This window comes from Chinchilla lanigera, unplaced genomic scaffold, assembly GCF_000276665.1.
Source record: "Chinchilla lanigera isolate Chin_1 unplaced genomic scaffold, ChiLan1.0 scaffold00050, whole genome shotgun sequence".
Classification (NCBI taxonomy): domain Eukaryota; kingdom Metazoa; phylum Chordata; class Mammalia; order Rodentia; family Chinchillidae; genus Chinchilla; species Chinchilla lanigera.
In genome coordinates, this window is record NW_004955451.1 from 15,719,404 (window position 1) to 15,736,590 (window position 17,187).

Sequence of the window (17,187 nt, forward strand, 5' to 3'; positions counted from 1 at the left end):
AAGCACACAGGCTGGGCACAGCTGCTGACAGAGCAGGTCGGCTCGCAGATGGTGGCCTCCAGGCACACGGGTTGGACACAGCTGCTGACAGAGCAGGACGGCTCGCAGATGGTGGCTTCAAAACACACGGGCTGGCAGCAGCTGCTCATGGAGCAGGACGGCTGGCAGCACGGTGAGCCACAGCTGCTGGACCCACAGCTGTCTTCACAAGTCACCAGTTGCCACGTCTGGCTCCGGCACGAACTGGGCAAGCACACCGGGGCCCCACAGCTCACCTCGGTGGAGCAGAGAGAGACAGCCGGCAGGGAAGGACATTTCCTAGAGCAGCAGCTGCCAGGCATGGTGGAGAGGCTGTGCTTTCTTGGGAGTGTGAAGAGGTGGCTGCCTGATGTGCCAGGAGGGGCTGCCTGATGTGCCAGCTCTTTCTGTGGCCCTCACTTATATACTCTGTCACTGGGGCACGCTGTTGGGGAGCCTTGCTTCTTTTCCTTATTGCTTTTGCACCAGTTTGTGGAGGAACATCTTATTATGCCACAGTCTGTTGATCTAGGAGTTGTTTAGCTACCCATAAAGAAGAAGTTTGTTTATTGACCAGCTAAATTTGGAATCCTCAGAGCTACAGGTAGTCTTGCAATAAGCATCATCACCTGCAAGCTGGTTGGTCTATATTTCTTAGCATCACATACAAGGAAAGAAAAAAGAAACTTATAATTTATCTATACCACGCCCTGGGCCGGGTACAGAGGATGCCCACGAGGTATGACCTCCTCCCCCATCCTCAGGGACATCACTCTGGTGGGCATATGAGGATGCAGACAAACTTACTGCACCCCAGGGATTTGATCTACAGAGACACACAGGTTAGCAGAGTGAGGAGCTGACAAATTGTCCAGGAAGGGACATCTAGGCTGGATTTTAAATGACTGAATCTTATGGTAACAATCATGTTTCAAACCATCAGTTCCAACAGACAGAGTACTGTCCCCTGGCACAGGCGGTGAAGTGGAACAGGCAGTCAGGCTGTCACTTGCTGAAGATCATGCACAGCCTGCCCTTCGTGAGCGGCTGTGTGCCTTCTCCACAGCGACCTGTGTGGAATGATGTTTCATAAGCAACTTTATCAAAGTCACACATCAGGCCTCAACCATGACACTGCCTTCTGTCATGCTCCTGGGACAGTTATTCAGCCTGGCCCTGGAAAACCCCCACCTCAGTCTCTCTGCCCCTTCCTCCTCCCCTCCCAAACTTCAGTGGACCACCAGGGTCCTCCTTGCCCTTGGAGATTTGTATAATTCCTAAACAAAAGACACTTCCGTGATCCAAAGAGTGATCACATGGAAAGACAGGAGGTTCATTAATGTGTGCGATTGTCCCCTCCATTGCTCCTTTGTTCATCCATTCAGCTCATCCAACCCTGGGTTGGATGCACAAGACACAGACAGGATGAGCTGTAGTTTCAGCCACAAGGAGTGCGGTATAGAAGAAAGACTTACACATCCACGAACGATCATAGTACAGCCTTCCCAGTGGAATACCGAGGGGGCACAGGAGAAATATGACCACAGCTTTAGGGAAGCTGGGAAACCTTCTCAAGTGATATGAGGGCCAAGTTCAATCCTCCGAGGAACCAGATGAAAGAGTGGTACAGGCAGGAAAAGGATGAGCATGCAAACCAAAGACACAAAAGCGGGATAGACAAGGTGCAGTCAAAAAATACAGTGAACAGTCGAAATCTTTTAAAATTTACTGTAGTAGAAGATATATTGCATGAATTCCCTTCAAAATATACCCAAAGACTTCAAACACGCCTATTCCACTGCGCTTGCCACTTTCCGGGGCAGTTCTGGAAGTCCTCTTTCATAGGGGTCTTTAGTTGCACTGTTGTGGCTGCCTTGATGTCCTGAAAGAATTCAAATCCTTCAAAAACATTTACCTTTCATGGACATTTTGACCTTGGGGAGGAGACATTTGAACACACTTATCCCATCGTTCTTGGTAATATGTTGTTCTACTTACCGTCATGTGTTCTTTTTTATTTAAACATTCATCATATTTTTGATCACCTCTTGTATGAAGGAAGCAGGAAATGGTTCAACATAGTCATCATGGACAGGAAGGGACAGGGACAGGACAGAAGGGCCACAGGCTCCCATCATCAAAGGTCTTGTGGGCCATGAGCAAGAAGCTGGATTTTGTCATGGCACTTGGGAGACTGAGCAGGAAAGTAGCCTGATCAGTTTTGCCCTTTGGAAATATCTCTCTGGTCATGGAGCAGGTAGGAAGAGGACAAGACTGGACGCAGGGAGCTTGGAGCAATTACCCAGAAACCTCATGGTGACAACCTGAACTTTGGGGGCTGGAGTGATACGGGAGTTGAAGGAGGCAGAACTTACAATTTTACAGGTTGTGAATGCAATCGTAGGAAGAGGAAGTGCCATTCTTTGCAATGGAAGTGGGGAAAGGGGACTTTGGACAGCTCAGCCAAAGATTCCTAGCCCCTCTCCTCTCCATCCACTTCTCTTCCTTAACTAAGTACATGATGCAATTCTGGATAGAGATGGTCCTCCCCAACACACACAATAATCTCTTCCGGTGGATTAACCAATGGTCCACTTGTAACATCCAGCTGAACTGAGTGGTTCTGGGTGTGGAAGGCCCACCTGAGGGTTGTTGCCAACAGCATAAAAACAGAACTGGAGGGGAAGATGGTGTGCTGTTGATTCTGCTGAAGAAGCTTGTCACTGTTTTTCCTGATGTGAATTCGGCTATTTTCACTGCAGGAGGAGCTCGGGACCTCACTGTTGCTGAGGATGGCTGCAGTTCCTTTCAGGGGAGCTCTGGTTCTTACCTCGAGCATCGCTTCCTGCCTCCAGTGCAGTGTCCCTCAGCCTTCGAGCACAGATCCTTCATCCTGCTGGCACAGACTTTCTAGGTTCTACCACTGACCTTTGGGCCTTCCCAATGCAGATCCTTGATACAGACTTGCATGAGACATCGCCGTGGGCTCTAGGCCTCTAGCTGGACTTGTAGAGGACATTGCCATGGGCTCTAGGTCTTCAGCTGGACTCATGCAGGACACTGTCATGGGATCCAGGCTCTCAGCTGGATTCTTCAGGTCTCTACTATGTGGACAGATAACTGATATGATATCAGATATTATGAAATAATCCTATAAATTATCTGTTCCATATTAAATCTGTTCCCTTGCAAACCCTGACTATAACATCTCTCACAGGCTTCCAGCTGAGAAACAAGCACATCATCCTCTGCTGTGCTGGCTCACCATCTGCTCAAAGAATCTTTTCCACGCTAAGTGAACTAGCAGCTCTTCTAACGATGTGGCCCATCCCCACTTGATTCGTATCACTCCTTGATGTCATAAGGGCAACAACTTTGTCTATTCATTGATGAATACCCAGTACCTATATCAACACTTGGCACCCAGGAGGTGCACAATTAATGTTTACTGAATGGACAAGCAAGAACCTAAGGAAAGCAACTCTTGTGGTGATTCAGAGAAATCACTACCTCTACCCATGCATCGGGGAGACACGGCCATGAGCAATGGGACAGCCAGCTGCTCTGAGTCACAGCCACTCGGCACAGACCCTTTGGCCTCTTGGTGGATTTGCCCTGTGCCACACTCCTGTTGTAGCTGTGGCTTTGTCCTGAAGGCTCCAAACTCAGTTCCTAGGAGACTAATTCTAGCCACAGCGAAAATGACTGAAGTAGTAGAGCCTGAACCTGAACCAGGGCAGTCATACCTCAGGTTCTCTCCAAAAGGAAGACCATGATAGCTGCACCAGGACCAGTAAGCTTTTAAATGAAACCAAAATATGAATGCCCAGTGAGCCATGTGTAGACATCCAGAATGGCTAAAAACACAGAGACTGATAATATCAAGTGTTAACAAGGACATGGAGCAACTAAGACACTTAGACCTTGCTGGTTGGATGCAAGCAGCAGTGTAATTCCTTCACAAACTATTTGGTAGTTTCTTAGAAAGTTAAACATTCACCAGTCATTTCTCTAGCAATCCAAACCCTAGGTATTCATCCACCACAAATGAAAACATATGTGCACATTAAAACTTGTACACAAATGTTCATACCAACTTTATTCATAAAAGCCAAAAAGTCAAAACAGTAGGCTGAATGAGTTTTAATGTGGTTTATCCATACATTATATAATTCAGTGGAAAGGAATGAGCTATTTACACCTGCAACAACATGAATGAATATTAAAACTGTTACACCAAATGGAAAAAAGGAATGTGCACCATGAGACTTCTTTTATATGAAAGTCTAGAAACGACAAAGTATCTGGTGACATAAAGGGTGGGTTGATCGTTACAGGGGGCTTGAGTTGACTGGAAGAGAGAAACAGAGTTTTGGTAGTGATAAAAAGTTTTATGTGTTGAACATAGTGTCCAGGACACAAGCACCATGTATAAATCTGTTAAATATCATCAAGCTAGACAATAAATAAAGGGAGCTTTTTATTAAATTTAAAATATATCTCAATAAAATTAACTTATAAAAATGACATGCAACACTTTAGAAAGCAAAAAACAAAAATAGAAGCAGCATAATCCCAGATTTATTTGTAAATATACTCACAGAAGAGTCTGGAAAGATATAGATGAGCATATACAGAGTTTGCCAAAAAATGTATACACACCTCACGAAAAGGAAAACCACTATTTTCTAAAATATAAAAGAAAAGTAAATATTTGAATGTTAAATTTATTGAGATATCATGAGATTAATGCAAGTTACCTTTGGCCTCTACAATTGCAAGAAATGCTCAAAGTGGTGGCTGTGAGCTTCCGGACATTTATTAGTACGGGGAACTGCTGCTTGGGTAACCTTGGTCATTGCTATTACTGCACATGCATTTTCAATTTCTTCTCTAACAGCTGGCAGTGTTGTGGGTTTTCTGTGATATGTGATATCCTCTAGGGTCCCCCTTACATGAGTAACAGCGTCTGTTGAAAAAATATGCTATTTTTTTTTCCTCAAATATATAGTGTGTATACATTTTTTTTGGCAGACGGTATATCTGAGCACTTGGGAGGCTATTATTTCTCCTTTATATCCTTGCTATGTTTAGAATCATTGCCATGCTTATATTCAGAAAAAAAACATTTTCTGATCTATTTGTCAAATGCAACACTGTTATGTAGGAATAATGATGAAAGTTATTCTTCCAGGCCAAGAGAAGAGGTAATTTCATTCCTAGGTAGCTTAAGATCCCTTTCAGCATGGAGTTGAAGCAAATCTCCCCTGAATTTTAAATTCCCAGCTGGGCTCCCACACCTGGGTCGGGGCCCCATCTGCCAGATGGGCTCTCACTCTCTCCTGCCAGCAGCTGGCTCTAGGACAAGAAACCCTGACCCAGAGAAGCAAGTCGAGGTCAAGCAGGAGGCTGGAGGAACCAGACAACTGAGGGCATCCTTGGAAACTGTGCCTTTTCAGAGCTTTGCCCGGGAGTCCCTTCCCTCCAGAGCCAAGCAGGCTTGACCAAGGCCTCCTGCCCTGCCTTCCCAGCGAGTCCTGACACCCTGCAACCCTCCAGGAGCACCGTCCTAGGAGGAGGCAGGGCAGGAGGAGGCCAGGCCCCATGGTCGGGACTCAGTATGACCAGTGCCAACACTTACCTTGGAGCTTTGCAAAATGCAGGTCCCAGGGTACCTTAGGCCCTGGCGCTGACAGATATGGGCCTAGTGGGGAGGCCCAAGGATCTGTACTCTTAAAAGCCTCCTTATGAACGTCATGCAGTGCGCAGAAGCTTTTGTCTGCCTCTGTGAGCCTCCGACTATAATGCAAAGAATTACACAAGATGCAGCTGAAAGCGCAGATGCCCAGGCTTCAGCCCTGTGGATTCTGCATCTGGAGGCCTAAGAAGGCCCGAGATCACCAGCTTTGGTCCCTAGGTGATTCAGATGCAGGTGACTCAAAACCATGCTGCAAAAACCCTGCTGACTTTCCTAACCTGTGGCCGGGAGCGGGTGAAGGAAGAGGCAGGAGGACTGATTGGGTTACGCCAGCACACTCGAATTTATTAAAAGGGTAACGGAGTTGTTTTGTTTCCCTGGGGTTTCCTGAGGCTTTTTGTGCAAAAGTAGCAGGAAGCTAGGCAGGAGGATCAGTCCAAAAGGCAGCTTGGATAAGAAGATCCCTTAACGTGACCGGGCAAGTTCAGTCCTGGTGAGTCCCCCTTGGGGCCTGGGGTTCACCTCTTTGGGACACAGCTCTCGTTTCTTGCCAGGCAATGGCTCTTGCTCTTCTGCCTCAAAACACCAGGGCAGGCGCTGGAGAAGGAGCCCTCGGGGCTCAGCACCAGAGCGGCGGGCTACTGTCTTGGGGGCGTGGAAGGTTCCGCAGTGAGGAGATCCCCAGCTGGAGCCGAGCAAGAGGGGCTGCCGGGGCGCAGCTTCAGGGACGCAGGGCGAGGTCTTCACTTGGTGTCGCACACAGGTGTGGGCTGGCAACACACAGGGCCGCAGCCGCCAGAGCCGCAGCAGCCGGAGCCGCAGCAGCCCCCGCAGCCCCCGCAGCCCCCGCAGCCCCCGCAACCCCCACACCCCCCGCAACCTGATCCACAGCAGGAAGATCCACAGCAGCTGCCCCCGCAGCCCGAGCCCCCGCAGCCGGAGCCCCCGCAGCCGGAGCCCCCGCAGCCGCAGCAGGAGCTGCAGCAGGACCCGCAGCAGCCGCAGCAGGAGGGCTGGCAGCAACACTCCTCACAGCATTCCTGCTCCTGGCAGCAGGTGAAGCAGTCCCCCGGGCAGCACCCCATGGTCCCAGCCGGTCAGCGTCCAGGTCCGAGGTCCCCCAGGTCTGGCGGAGGCCAGCTGCACAGCAGCTTTTATATCCCCTCATCAGGGCCCAGGCACAAGACACAGATGTCTGCTTTGTTATTATTTGCGCCAGGTTCCACACGAACATCTCATTACCTGGCTGTTTATTTTCCAGCTCCTGGTACCTCAACTCATAAAAAAGCCCCACTCGGCCCAGCTGCTATTTGTCCCGAGGGTAAAAATACATCTGGGAGGACACCGGTCATTAGCCCAGCTGGAAGAGGGAAGGAAGGGGAAGCTGGCCAAGCTTGGGCTCTGAGCGAGAGGCTCCCCTTCCTCATCCACTCCGGGGGGAGCAGGAGACCCCAGCCCCAGGCAGTGTGCACCCCTATTCCGGGAGGCCTGGGTCTGCACACCAGCAGGGCAGGAGCTGGGCGCCCGCGCCTCCTGGCAGGGCAGAGGCTCAGGTCTGGCCGGCTGCTCCCGGCGGAGCACACCTCGCCCGGCCCACGTGAGCCAGGCGCATGTTTGTGCCTGGGTGGTATGCGGAGTGTGCCGCGCGGTGCTTGGGCTTGGTCCGCCTCGAGCGTCGTGGTGAGTCATGACTGACGAGAAACGGAGAAAGACTCATCGTAAAGCCACGAAAGCCTGCGGAGCCGCATTCTCTCCCGGCTGCGGAAGGCGAAGGCGCGCACTTCACCTCTGGCCGCGGAGAAACGCTGCGATGGGAACCGAGCTGACGCCCCCAGGCCCAGGCTGCAGCCTTCTGCGCCATGGAAGAGAGGAGATACCGAGCAGGAGGAGGGGGAGGCAGGGAAGAAGGCGGGAAGGAGGCAGGGAGACGGGGAGGCCGGAACAGAGGAAGGGAAAGAGCAGGACAAGAAGGCAGGAAGGAAGGAGGAAGAGAGAAAGACAGGAAGGAGGGAGGAAGACAGAGGAGGATGAGAAAGCAGGAAGAAGGAAGCAAGGAAGGAAGGAAGCAGGGGGGGCTAGATAAGCAGCCCCAGCCCACCCTAGGTGAGCACAGCGAACACGGCCCCTCGCAGGGATGGGGGGGGGGGTGTCACTCTGTCTCCATCAGCACAATAGATGCTCGGGAGAGAGAAATACACAAAAACCAGCGGGTCCATGATCCACTGGAGAACAAGCGTGTGTTTTAGGAAATAAGATCTCAGAGCCAGGCATGGTCCCTGCACTCTGGTAGGCTGAGGAAGGAACAGCACATGCTTGAGCCCAGCCTAGGCAACTTAGCAACTTAGGGAGACCCTGTCTCAAAATAAAACATGAGAAAGGGTGGGGAATGTAGCTTAGGGCAAAGCAGAGCCCGATCCCCAGCAATGAAATAAAATAAAATGAAACAGAGTGTCGCCCCAAGGCATAAAACGCCTCTGGGAAGAAACTGAACCCAGAGGGTTAAGGCCCACATCTGAACCCTGGGATGGGTCTGGGGCTCTGGCTCCAGTTTGGCCTTCCGGGCTCTTGGAAGGGAAATGGCAGCCCAGGAGCAGCGGCAGGGTGGAGGTGGCCGGCTGGAGGTGGGCGGGGTTGGACACAGCCCGCCCTCTCGGGTTCCCTTCCTGAGGAGATAGCGTCACATACATTCGGATTTGTCCTCAGAAATTGGTTTGCTTTATTCAAATAAATAGGAAAGCACATCAGGAGCCCCCAGCTGGAACAGATAACGACTACCACTTTCCAGCAGCACAGGGGGAAGGTGGCCCTCCACCGTCCACAAGAGCCCCCTGCGTGCCCCGCCACACACCTCAGGGGCAGGGCTCGCCATCACCGGGACTGGGGTAGGGGGTGCCCAGCCGCTTGCCCCAGTCCCTTCCCCATGGACACTGTTAGGGGGTGGGGAGTGATGGGGACACACACTTGGCCAAGGCAGCAGCAGCGATGCCAGATGTCTAAGGATGAACTGGACAGAAAACAGCAGTGTCCAGAAGTAGACTGTGAGCAGGGGAAGATGGAACATTGCGGGGAGCGGGAAGTGGGGAGCCAGCGGGGTCGCCCCTGTTAAGAGTGCCCCTTTGAGGAAAGGGGAAATTGGTCTGGCCTTGGAGAGGGTGAGGCTGCATTGGCCCTGCCCAGCTTGGGGGGTCACGGGGAACCTGGGCCCCCAGCCTCACCCGGATAAGAGATCACATTGCATCTCCACCAGGCAATGAGTGATACTCAGACCCCAGGGAGGCCAGGGGCGGTGGGGCTGGCAAAGAGAGGGTCGGGGGCTAAACCCCTCCTGCCTCCCTGTAGCCCAAAGGGGGCTAGTGTCACCTAGCACTGGAACTAGGAAAGGAGAGGAGGGAGAGAAGGGGACAGAGCTATCAAGCTATCTTTCCTCATTTATTGATAAGAACTCGTGCAGTGGGAGGCGCGTTAACTTTCTCTTCGCCCCAGGCAGGCACCTTGTGAGACTCTTTCCTACGGCATCGTTTCCTCTTGGTTACATCTGTGGAGTTTTATGCACTGAATTTTCCTGCCCCGCGGACAAATCCATCCACCTTGTCCTTTCTGCTGCTTTTTCATTTCAAAAGTCCTCATCCCCAAATCAGACCATTTTTGGCTTTTTTTTCCCCACTGGATTTCACGGTTGCATTTTTTTTCCACTTGGTGCTGTTATCGGGAATCCATTGTGGTGTGTGACAGGTGTTGCTTTACACAGCATCCCGGGTTTCTCTTTTTTATTATTATTTTAAAGAGAATTTTAAAAATAGCAAAATGCCAACAACACAGACAAAAGCAAAACAAAGCAAAAACAATAAGAATGATACAGGGTTTCGGGACAAAATGACAGGGATTAACACTAGTTGTTATATTACATATTTTTTATCTTCATCCAAGTTGATTTTCTTTATGGACTTCAGGGCCCAGCCCGAGACCCGGAGGCTGAGGGTGTAGACCCGACGCAGGCCCTCTGTTCTGGCGGCCTCTAGTGTTCATCTTTTGGCATTACATCTCCAGCTTCTGGGTAGGGGTAGGGTGCGGCCACGCAACTCAACAAAAATCTGGGTGAGAACCGTGTTGCGCGTGCGCGGCACTGATTTAAGTCACGCGTCCAACGAACCATCTCTGAACAAAGGAAGTACATAATCAGCCTCCCCCAGGTGGTAGGCCTTGCACGAAGCTTTCTCATGTGCTTTCATGTGTTTCTGCAGAGCTTAGAGCTGAACCCAGGTGTGCTTCTGGGAGCCCGTCCTCCGCCCCATAGGGCTGGGGTCCTAAGGGAATCTGGAAAACCGCCCCCTTGTTCTTAAGGCCGGCCTTAGACCCAGAACATCGCCAAGTGTTTGTGAGGTTCAGGCCACAGTGACACGGACACCACAGCTGCTGTATCCCAACTTACAGTGGGGCCCTCAGTACAGATCCGGTCAATGAATGAAATCACAGTTGGATGTGAGGTGGGCCTCTGTGATCAAACATGTCAACGAGAGGACTATGGGGTCACCGCCCCCTTCCTCGCTCCCTGCCGCCCATGCCAGTCACCAATTCATCGGTGTTTGGTCTGGGACCAGTGTCTTGCAACGGAGTGGCCCATGATGAGAGACAAGCCCTGGGTCCGTACCACACAACGTGGCAGCCACCAGCTGCACGAGGCCAAGGTGTGGCGTGCCCGGGTGGTGGCTACCGTGGCACACACCCTGCATTTTTAAATTTTATTCAGCGTTAATACATTTATATGGAAATAGCCACGCAAGACTGCTGGTGCCTGTGTTGGACAGAACGGCTGCAGAGACCCCATTTCAGAGTAGAAGGCCAGCTGGGCTGCTTGGATCAACCAGCATGATGCAAAGAGCTAAACACGATGCGGTTTGTGTAAAGTGCGTTCTCTTAAAAGCACCCAAGAGCAGGCAACAGAGCTAGCATGCTTCACCACACAGTTACCGGAGGTTGAAGCAAAAGTGAGTGCTCACAGAGTGGGCCCAGCGCTGGGACTCCTCCCGCAGGGCACCTGCTGAACATGGTGAACTTGAATTGCAGCTTTCGCAACCTCTCGGACAGACAGAAAGAGAAGGAAATCTCCAGGATCTGCCCATGGAAGAGACGCCTCTACTAGACCCTCCTCCCCACAAAGGAGGTCTCCAAAGGGCCACGGCCTCATGGCATGGTGACCCAGAAATAAACCCAACCCACCACTCCCGCCATCTGGGCGCTATGAGGATGCTGTCTTACATTTTACCTGGTGATTCAAAACACTTCAAGTCATGAATGCAGAGGGCTTTCTGAGTGGCAGTGTTTCAATGCAGTGACAGAAATCAAGGCAAACCTTGTTTGGAGGAACACGCCATTGCTCTACTTCAATAACCCCCACAAACAATAGCCCAAGAGAAGTGAGATTACCGCTGCTCACCAGATAGTTCTGTCTCTATCCTAGAGAAATGGGGTAGGAATGTCTAGAGTTCTACCTGCTTTGAAATTAGGCTTGATTCAGCAACTCACTTTTGGCAAGTAACATGTGAATGGAAGTTGCCGTGTCTAGCACAGCTCTCCAAGTTCCCGGGGGTAAGGACAGTGGAGGATGGAGAAATAAAGATGAGAGACAGAAAGCTGAGGTCAGATGGAGCCCTTTCTCCAGCTGGGAGGAAAAGAACTGCTCAACCAGCACAGCACATTCATTCACACATTTGCAGGTTGGTGTCACGTGACACCACTTTGCCTAGCAACCCATTGCTTGGATTGTCTTGGGGCTTGGTGTTCTCTGGACTGAAGCAGCTTGTCCACATGGATTGCCTTGGGCATTCTTTGTTCTTAGACCTGCCTTGCCCCACCCCCACACATGTGATCAATTTCCAGTTTCAGTGGCTCCCCAGAGGAAGTGATGTGTATGAACTTCCACACAAAGCCATCTGACCCAATGCCCTTGGTCTTCACCCTGCCATGCAGCTTTGTGATACACTAAGTCTACAGTCAGTGGTACTACCAGCCAGAGTTCTTAGGTAATCTGACCAACGGAGTCCTCCTAATGAACTATACTGGTCATAGAGCATGAGCAAAAATAAACTCTATTATGATAAGATCTGGGAAAGTTTGGAAAGGTTTATTACTTGAGTAACATTAGCCTACTCTGACTGTCACACAAAATAAATTGAGAAAATACATTTCAAACCAACATTACTAGGATTGGTGGGTTAAGGTTTTCCAGTTTTGTTCCAAGTGGTTTGAAAATCAAGTAAATGCAGGGTTAAAGATAATGTCAAGGACATGACTTTCATGTTAATTCCTATTCAAATCCCTTCTTCCCAGAGGAAAACATAATTATGCATATGTATATATTGTAATACTTGCAACACTTTATGGTTTTATAAATGCATACATGATCCCAAGATTGATTTTTAGATCTAGGTATAAATGTGAACTGGTATTTTTCAATCAATTTATTTAATAGGATATGCAATTAGTGTGAGTTGGACAGAATTCCTTGGTCAAACCAAAAGATTCACTTCTTTTAATCAAGTTTTTACTTGTTATCAGTTGGTTTAATCTAATACTCACTAGTGGAATAGAAAAAAAAATCTTTAGACATATCCTTATTAGCACCTAAAACTTTGTAGAACTTATGCCCTGCATTGTTGCCTTGGATCAACTCTGGTTCAGAGGACCTTGAGCTTCATGTCCAGCCGGCAGCATGGGACATCTGGGGAGAAAAACAACGTGGAGCACAGCCAAGCTGAGTCCCCACCCAGGCCTGCTACAGGAGCAAGCCAGGCCACTCGCAGGATCTACCCTTGAGCATTTGGCAAAAACCTAGAAAAACACTTGGCAAGAGCTCGATCTCTCTGTGGGCGAGTTACTCAAGTTCTTAATTCCTCTTTTGTATTGAGCGTGGTTCCAAAGTTGCTTTCTGCAACTGTCTTCTGGCCACCAAGCTTTCAACTTTCAGAATGAATTTCCATGTCTAATCCCATGTCACAGTTGTTAATGTAGGAATAACACACTGCCTTCAAAGACCTCAGTGCCAAGATTAAGGGAAGGGGCGTCACTCCTTTCCCACCAGAAAAACATCTTCACATGCCGGGCTGTTCGCTGCTCCTCAGAGCAGCCTCTGTGCATCTCCTGCTGGTGAGTGAAAACATTTTTGCTACATGACCTGCATTTTGCAACAATGCAGGTCATGCCCTCTGTGCTCTGTGTCCTCATCTGCCCCGGATGGGTTATTAATTTCAAGGTTAATTATGCGTTGAGCAGCTGCCGGGTGCTTCCTATGGGTCTGCCACAGGGATCATTTTAAAATGAAAATTCTTCAAAGTTGTTTACACCTTATGACTGGAAGCTCCATTGCATGGAGATCATGGGCTGTGTGTGGGATCCCAGGGCTGAACTTGGGGCCGATCTCAGGGTGTGCCAAGGCCAGTGCCACCTACAGCTGTTGAGAGCTGTGTGAGGACAAGAGTGCCCATGGGCTGCTGCCCAGTCAGCCACCCGCATGCTCCATCTGCCACCCTGAGATGAGCCGGTCTCTAAGTCAACGGTGGCTCACAGGGGTCATTCAGACCCAGCTGGGAGGCCACACACGAGACAGGCTGGAGAAGGACCAGAAAAGTGGGAGCTACTGCTAAATCCGAGGGACACATCTAGGACTCACACAGGAGGTGAAGGTAAGGTGGTGGCCACATCAGGGTCACAAAGACCAAATGATAAAGGAAACTGACAATTTACAAATTGCTTAAGAGAGCTACAAAAGACTTTCTTTTCTTTTCCTTCCTTCCTTGGTCTTCCTTCCTCTCCCCTTCTGCATCTTGTTGTTCCCTCTTTCTCTTTCCACTCCCCTTCCCTCTTTCCGCCTCTTTTTCCTTCCTTCCAGTACCGACCTCCGAGCAAAAATGCAAACCCAGGCTCAGTGCCTAAGAGGAGGGCAAACACACACTTTCCTAAACTCCTTGACATACAAATGCCCGACGGCACTCCTGTACATGTCTCACCTGGGAGATTCTGGAGAGGTCCCCAGCCAACACCTGGCCAGAGAATGGCTTCCCTCCCAGCCACCCACCTTCACCTCTGTACCTCAGTTCGAGGCACCCTGCCTTGCGAAATGACTCTGACCATTTACCAGGGACAGGCTTGACCCTCTCTCATCCCTGCCTTGTCCCCCCAGAGCACCCTTCTCAGAGGGGTCAGTACGTGCCTGTGCTGACCACCCAGCCTATGGGAGCTCCTCCCCCAGCTCTGCAACCAAGGACCGTGCCCAGCTCCGCTCCTGTGTCCCTGCCACCAACAGTCTCCTCTCGCGCTGTCTTCTGCAGTCACCAGCCAGCCGCCACAACCAGCCAGTCCACAACCAGGCCAGCAGGTGCAGAACCCAGGTTATCAGGAGCACCAAATACAAACACCTGGCATTTTCCGCAGGTCTCCAGTGATGAACTCAGCTGTTGCTTTCCTGTGGAGAAAACAGCTGTTAAGTGCAACCCAGCCCCACTCAGTGACTAAAGTCACTGCAGCTTCCACATCGCTAGACTTTTATCTTCACATTTGGACATTCTGATTGTTGCAGTTGGTGAAAACACCACCAGTCTGTGGACCTTCCTACCAACACGTACACCTCGCCCCATCCAGCCTCTTCCAGGACTGGGAACGAGCTTCCACCCGGGGGCCAAAGGCCTTGGGTCAGCAAAGCCTTTGAGTCTCAGAGCTGTGGCTTCCCCAGCCCAGGCAGTCAGAATGAGGAGTGTAATTTCCTGGGACCACAAAGGAAGTAGCAGAGACTTCCCCCACCGCCACCTGCTCTGTGTCGGGCATTGGGTTCACCTTTACCCACCTATTTCCACACCAACGCTTTTGTTTAAAAAACAATTTTAAAGCAGTGGGATGGATATTATTCTCACCATTTTACAGCTCAAGAAACTACACTCAGAATAGAGCCTTAACACACGGAGGGCTCAGATCCAGATGGAACTTACAGTCAGATGGAAACTCAGAGCTATTTCCAATCCCAAGATTTTCTAAGTCTTCCTTTCTGCCCCTTTCTCCTTTTAATCATCTTAAAGCTTTAAACACAGGCATTCAGGGCCACCCCAATGTCACACGCAGTGCTACCACACAAAGTCATCTTGTGTCCAGGCCAACGGCCACTGCTGAGCCCAACCTGAGTTCCTTGTAAAAGCATTGTCCATCAGGAGCCTGCAAACGTTCCCTGGTCCTTAGCCCCCAGACCCACATGTGTCTCCACAGACAGGAAGAGGAACTCTGAGAGAAGACGGTCTCTGCACACCTGCGGCAGGTTGGGCCTGTCTGCCTGGCTTTCTTACACACACACACACACACACACACACACACACACACCCTGGGGACCGGCCACAACCTTTAGTGGCTCTTCAGCTGACTTTGCAGTTTCTGATGAGAAACGTGAGCATCTGTTAGATATCAGGGGTTCTTGAAATGAAACAAAACATTTGACTTGTTCTTGTCAGCTGTCACTCCAAAGCTTTGCAACGCTCAGGGGTGAGGAGCCACTCAGACTGCTTCAGAGCACAGGGGTGTCTAAGGACACCGGAGGATGTGACCCCACTTGTCTAGAACAGGCGCACAGTGGGATACAGTTATGTAACCATGACTTAGCACAGATCAACACCCATGCGCTGGCTACAGCACATGTAAGAAGGTAAATATGAGATGACAACCTGTGTAAGAATTATACAATAAAGACAGGGGCAGCTCTCTGCTCTGCCCCATGCTTCTTGCTGTTGTTGCTGATGTCTTGCACATGTGCATTCTTTAACTTCAAGACCTCACCCACAAAAATCTCCCTTGGCACTGCCCCCCCCAGTGGGCTGACAACAGGAAATCTGTCCTCCACTCTGCTGCCAGAGGGTATCAGTCAGACCATCCTCTTCACTTTTCTAGGGTGTCCCTGTTGACTGGAAATAAGTCAGGTCCTCCCAGCACCGGGAGCCTGCACCCCAGCCAGCCCTCCTCCCTTGCTAGTCCCTGCAGACATGCTGGCCATCCTGCTCCTCCAGGGTCATCGGCTTCACCCCCTTGACTGGTTACTGCCTCTGTTTGGCATGCTGTTTCCCTCTGAGCTGTTTCTTCCCATCATTCAACCCAGCTTCTCAACTCAAATGTCGCCTCCTAGAGAACCCATGGTAACTGACATCCCCCAGCCCTGCATCACTGCCTGCTTTGCTGTCCTCTTGGTGCTTGTTCAGACCAACAAGTGATGTCCAGGAAGACTTTCCTCTAGGAGGTAATCAGAGACCACATATTAGGGGCAAATGGTCATTCTATCTGGAGGAAAACATGGGTCCAAGAAAGCCACTTTTGGAATTCATAGAAGAAACAGACAATTATAATTTTCATGCCAGAAGAAGAGTTTATTAAGAAGACCAAAGGGTTTTTCTTACATCACAAACACCAAAAAGTGTGACAAATATTAATTGCAGTTATGTTCTGTTTCACAGGTGTGCCATCAACCCCCTACCATATGTCATGGAATTATTTCCAAATCACACAAAGGAATTTGTGTGAAAGCATTACAGGTCATACAAAGGAGTCACCCTGGGCTTGGTCCTGTTGCAAGTTTCTCTGTGGGACTCAAAACACAGCTGCAGCATCTTGGGCTTGCAGAAGGACCTATGTGGCCCAGAGGGAGACTGGAGCTGACCCTGTGAGCCGGTATTGCGGCCCCTGCAGGAGACTGTGAGACAACATGGTGTTGAGATGATGCCACTGAAGCCCTGGTCCTCCTGGCAGCAGGGCCACTAGTGCCCAAAAGGGCCACAAGGCCCGCACCGTGGCCGTGTGAGGCAAGGATTGGCGACACAGGGCCCGATGGGCTTGTCACAGGCATTGGTGGTAGCGCAGGGGTTGCAGGGAAGCCTGGGGATGGAAAAGCATCAAAGAGAGTTAGAATAAAATGAGCAAAAGAAAGCAGAAGACATGAAAAGCACTTTGTGTCCAAGTATTGTTCTCCCTTGAGGACTCCAGCCAGGACCTGGAAACCCAAGTCCATTTCTATAGCAGGGATGATTCTCCCTCATGGTGACCTTGTGTGTGTGTCCAGGAAAAGACCCACGCCCTACTCACTTGCAGTCCTCGCTCTCCAGCAGCCCCCGGTACGTGTTGATCTCGCACTCCAGCCGCGCCCGCACGTCCAGCAGCACCTGGTACTCCTGGTTCTGCCGCTCCAGGTCACTCCGGATCTCCGCCAGCTGCGACTCCACGCTGCTGATCAGGTGCTGCACCTGCGCCAGCTGCGAGCCGTAGCGGGCCTCGCTCTCGTTCAGCGTGTTCTCCAGGGAGTTTCTCTGTGGGGGAAGAGAAGGTGTCAGGGGCCGCTCCCTCCAGGGGCCCTCCGGGGGCCTCCAGAGAAGTCCCAGCTTGGAGACCCAAGGGGATGCGCGGCCCAGAGGGCGCCAGGGCTGCCCCTGCGGGGCCTCCCGAGGCTGCCGGCA

At 50.7% G+C, this 17,187-nt stretch overlaps 3 protein-coding genes and 1 long non-coding RNA gene across 5 annotated transcripts in view; 1 reads left to right on the forward strand and 3 right to left on the reverse strand.

Annotated features, from left to right (window-relative positions):
• The window catches only part of LOC102027038 (keratin-associated protein 16-1), a 2,734-nt gene extending 1,783 nt beyond the window's left edge, over window positions 1-951 (reverse strand). The window contains exon 1 of the mRNA XM_013519183.1: window positions 1-951. This exon is cut by the window's left edge and continues 1 nt beyond it. Coding sequence (XP_013374637.1) covers window positions 1-341 — 341 coding nt within the window. The 5' untranslated portion in view covers window positions 342-951.
• The window catches only part of LOC106149654, a 12,292-nt gene extending 7,773 nt beyond the window's left edge, over window positions 1-4,519 (forward strand). Inside the window, exon 3 of one of the 2 annotated variants that reach the window (XR_001235964.1) lies at window positions 3,236-4,519. This is a non-coding gene — a long non-coding RNA (uncharacterized LOC106149654). Of the gene's footprint in view, window positions 1-2,780; window positions 2,821-3,235 lie in introns of those variants that run through there. The other variant, XR_001235963.1, reaches the window with a different exon arrangement.
• A 1,522-nt stretch (window positions 4,520-6,041) lies between these two features.
• Window positions 6,042-7,299, reverse strand: LOC102027374 (keratin-associated protein 17-1). Its single transcript, XM_005394395.2, has one exon. The coding sequence runs from the start codon at window positions 6,799-6,801 to the stop codon at window positions 6,460-6,462; it is 342 nt and encodes a 113-aa protein (XP_005394452.1). The 5' UTR covers window positions 6,802-7,299; the 3' UTR covers window positions 6,042-6,459.
• Window positions 7,300-16,086: 8,787 nt separating this feature from the next.
• LOC102027707 (keratin, type I cuticular Ha3-I-like) overlaps window positions 16,087-17,187 on the reverse strand; it is a 4,921-nt gene continuing 3,820 nt past the window's right edge. The window contains exons 5-6 of the mRNA XM_005394396.2: window positions 16,820-17,178; window positions 16,087-16,612 (exon numbers count right to left, since the gene is read on the reverse strand). Of these exons, the coding sequence (XP_005394453.1) occupies window positions 16,495-16,612; window positions 16,820-17,178 (477 nt within the window). The 3' untranslated portion in view covers window positions 16,087-16,494. The remainder of the gene's footprint in view (window positions 16,613-16,819; window positions 17,179-17,187) is intronic.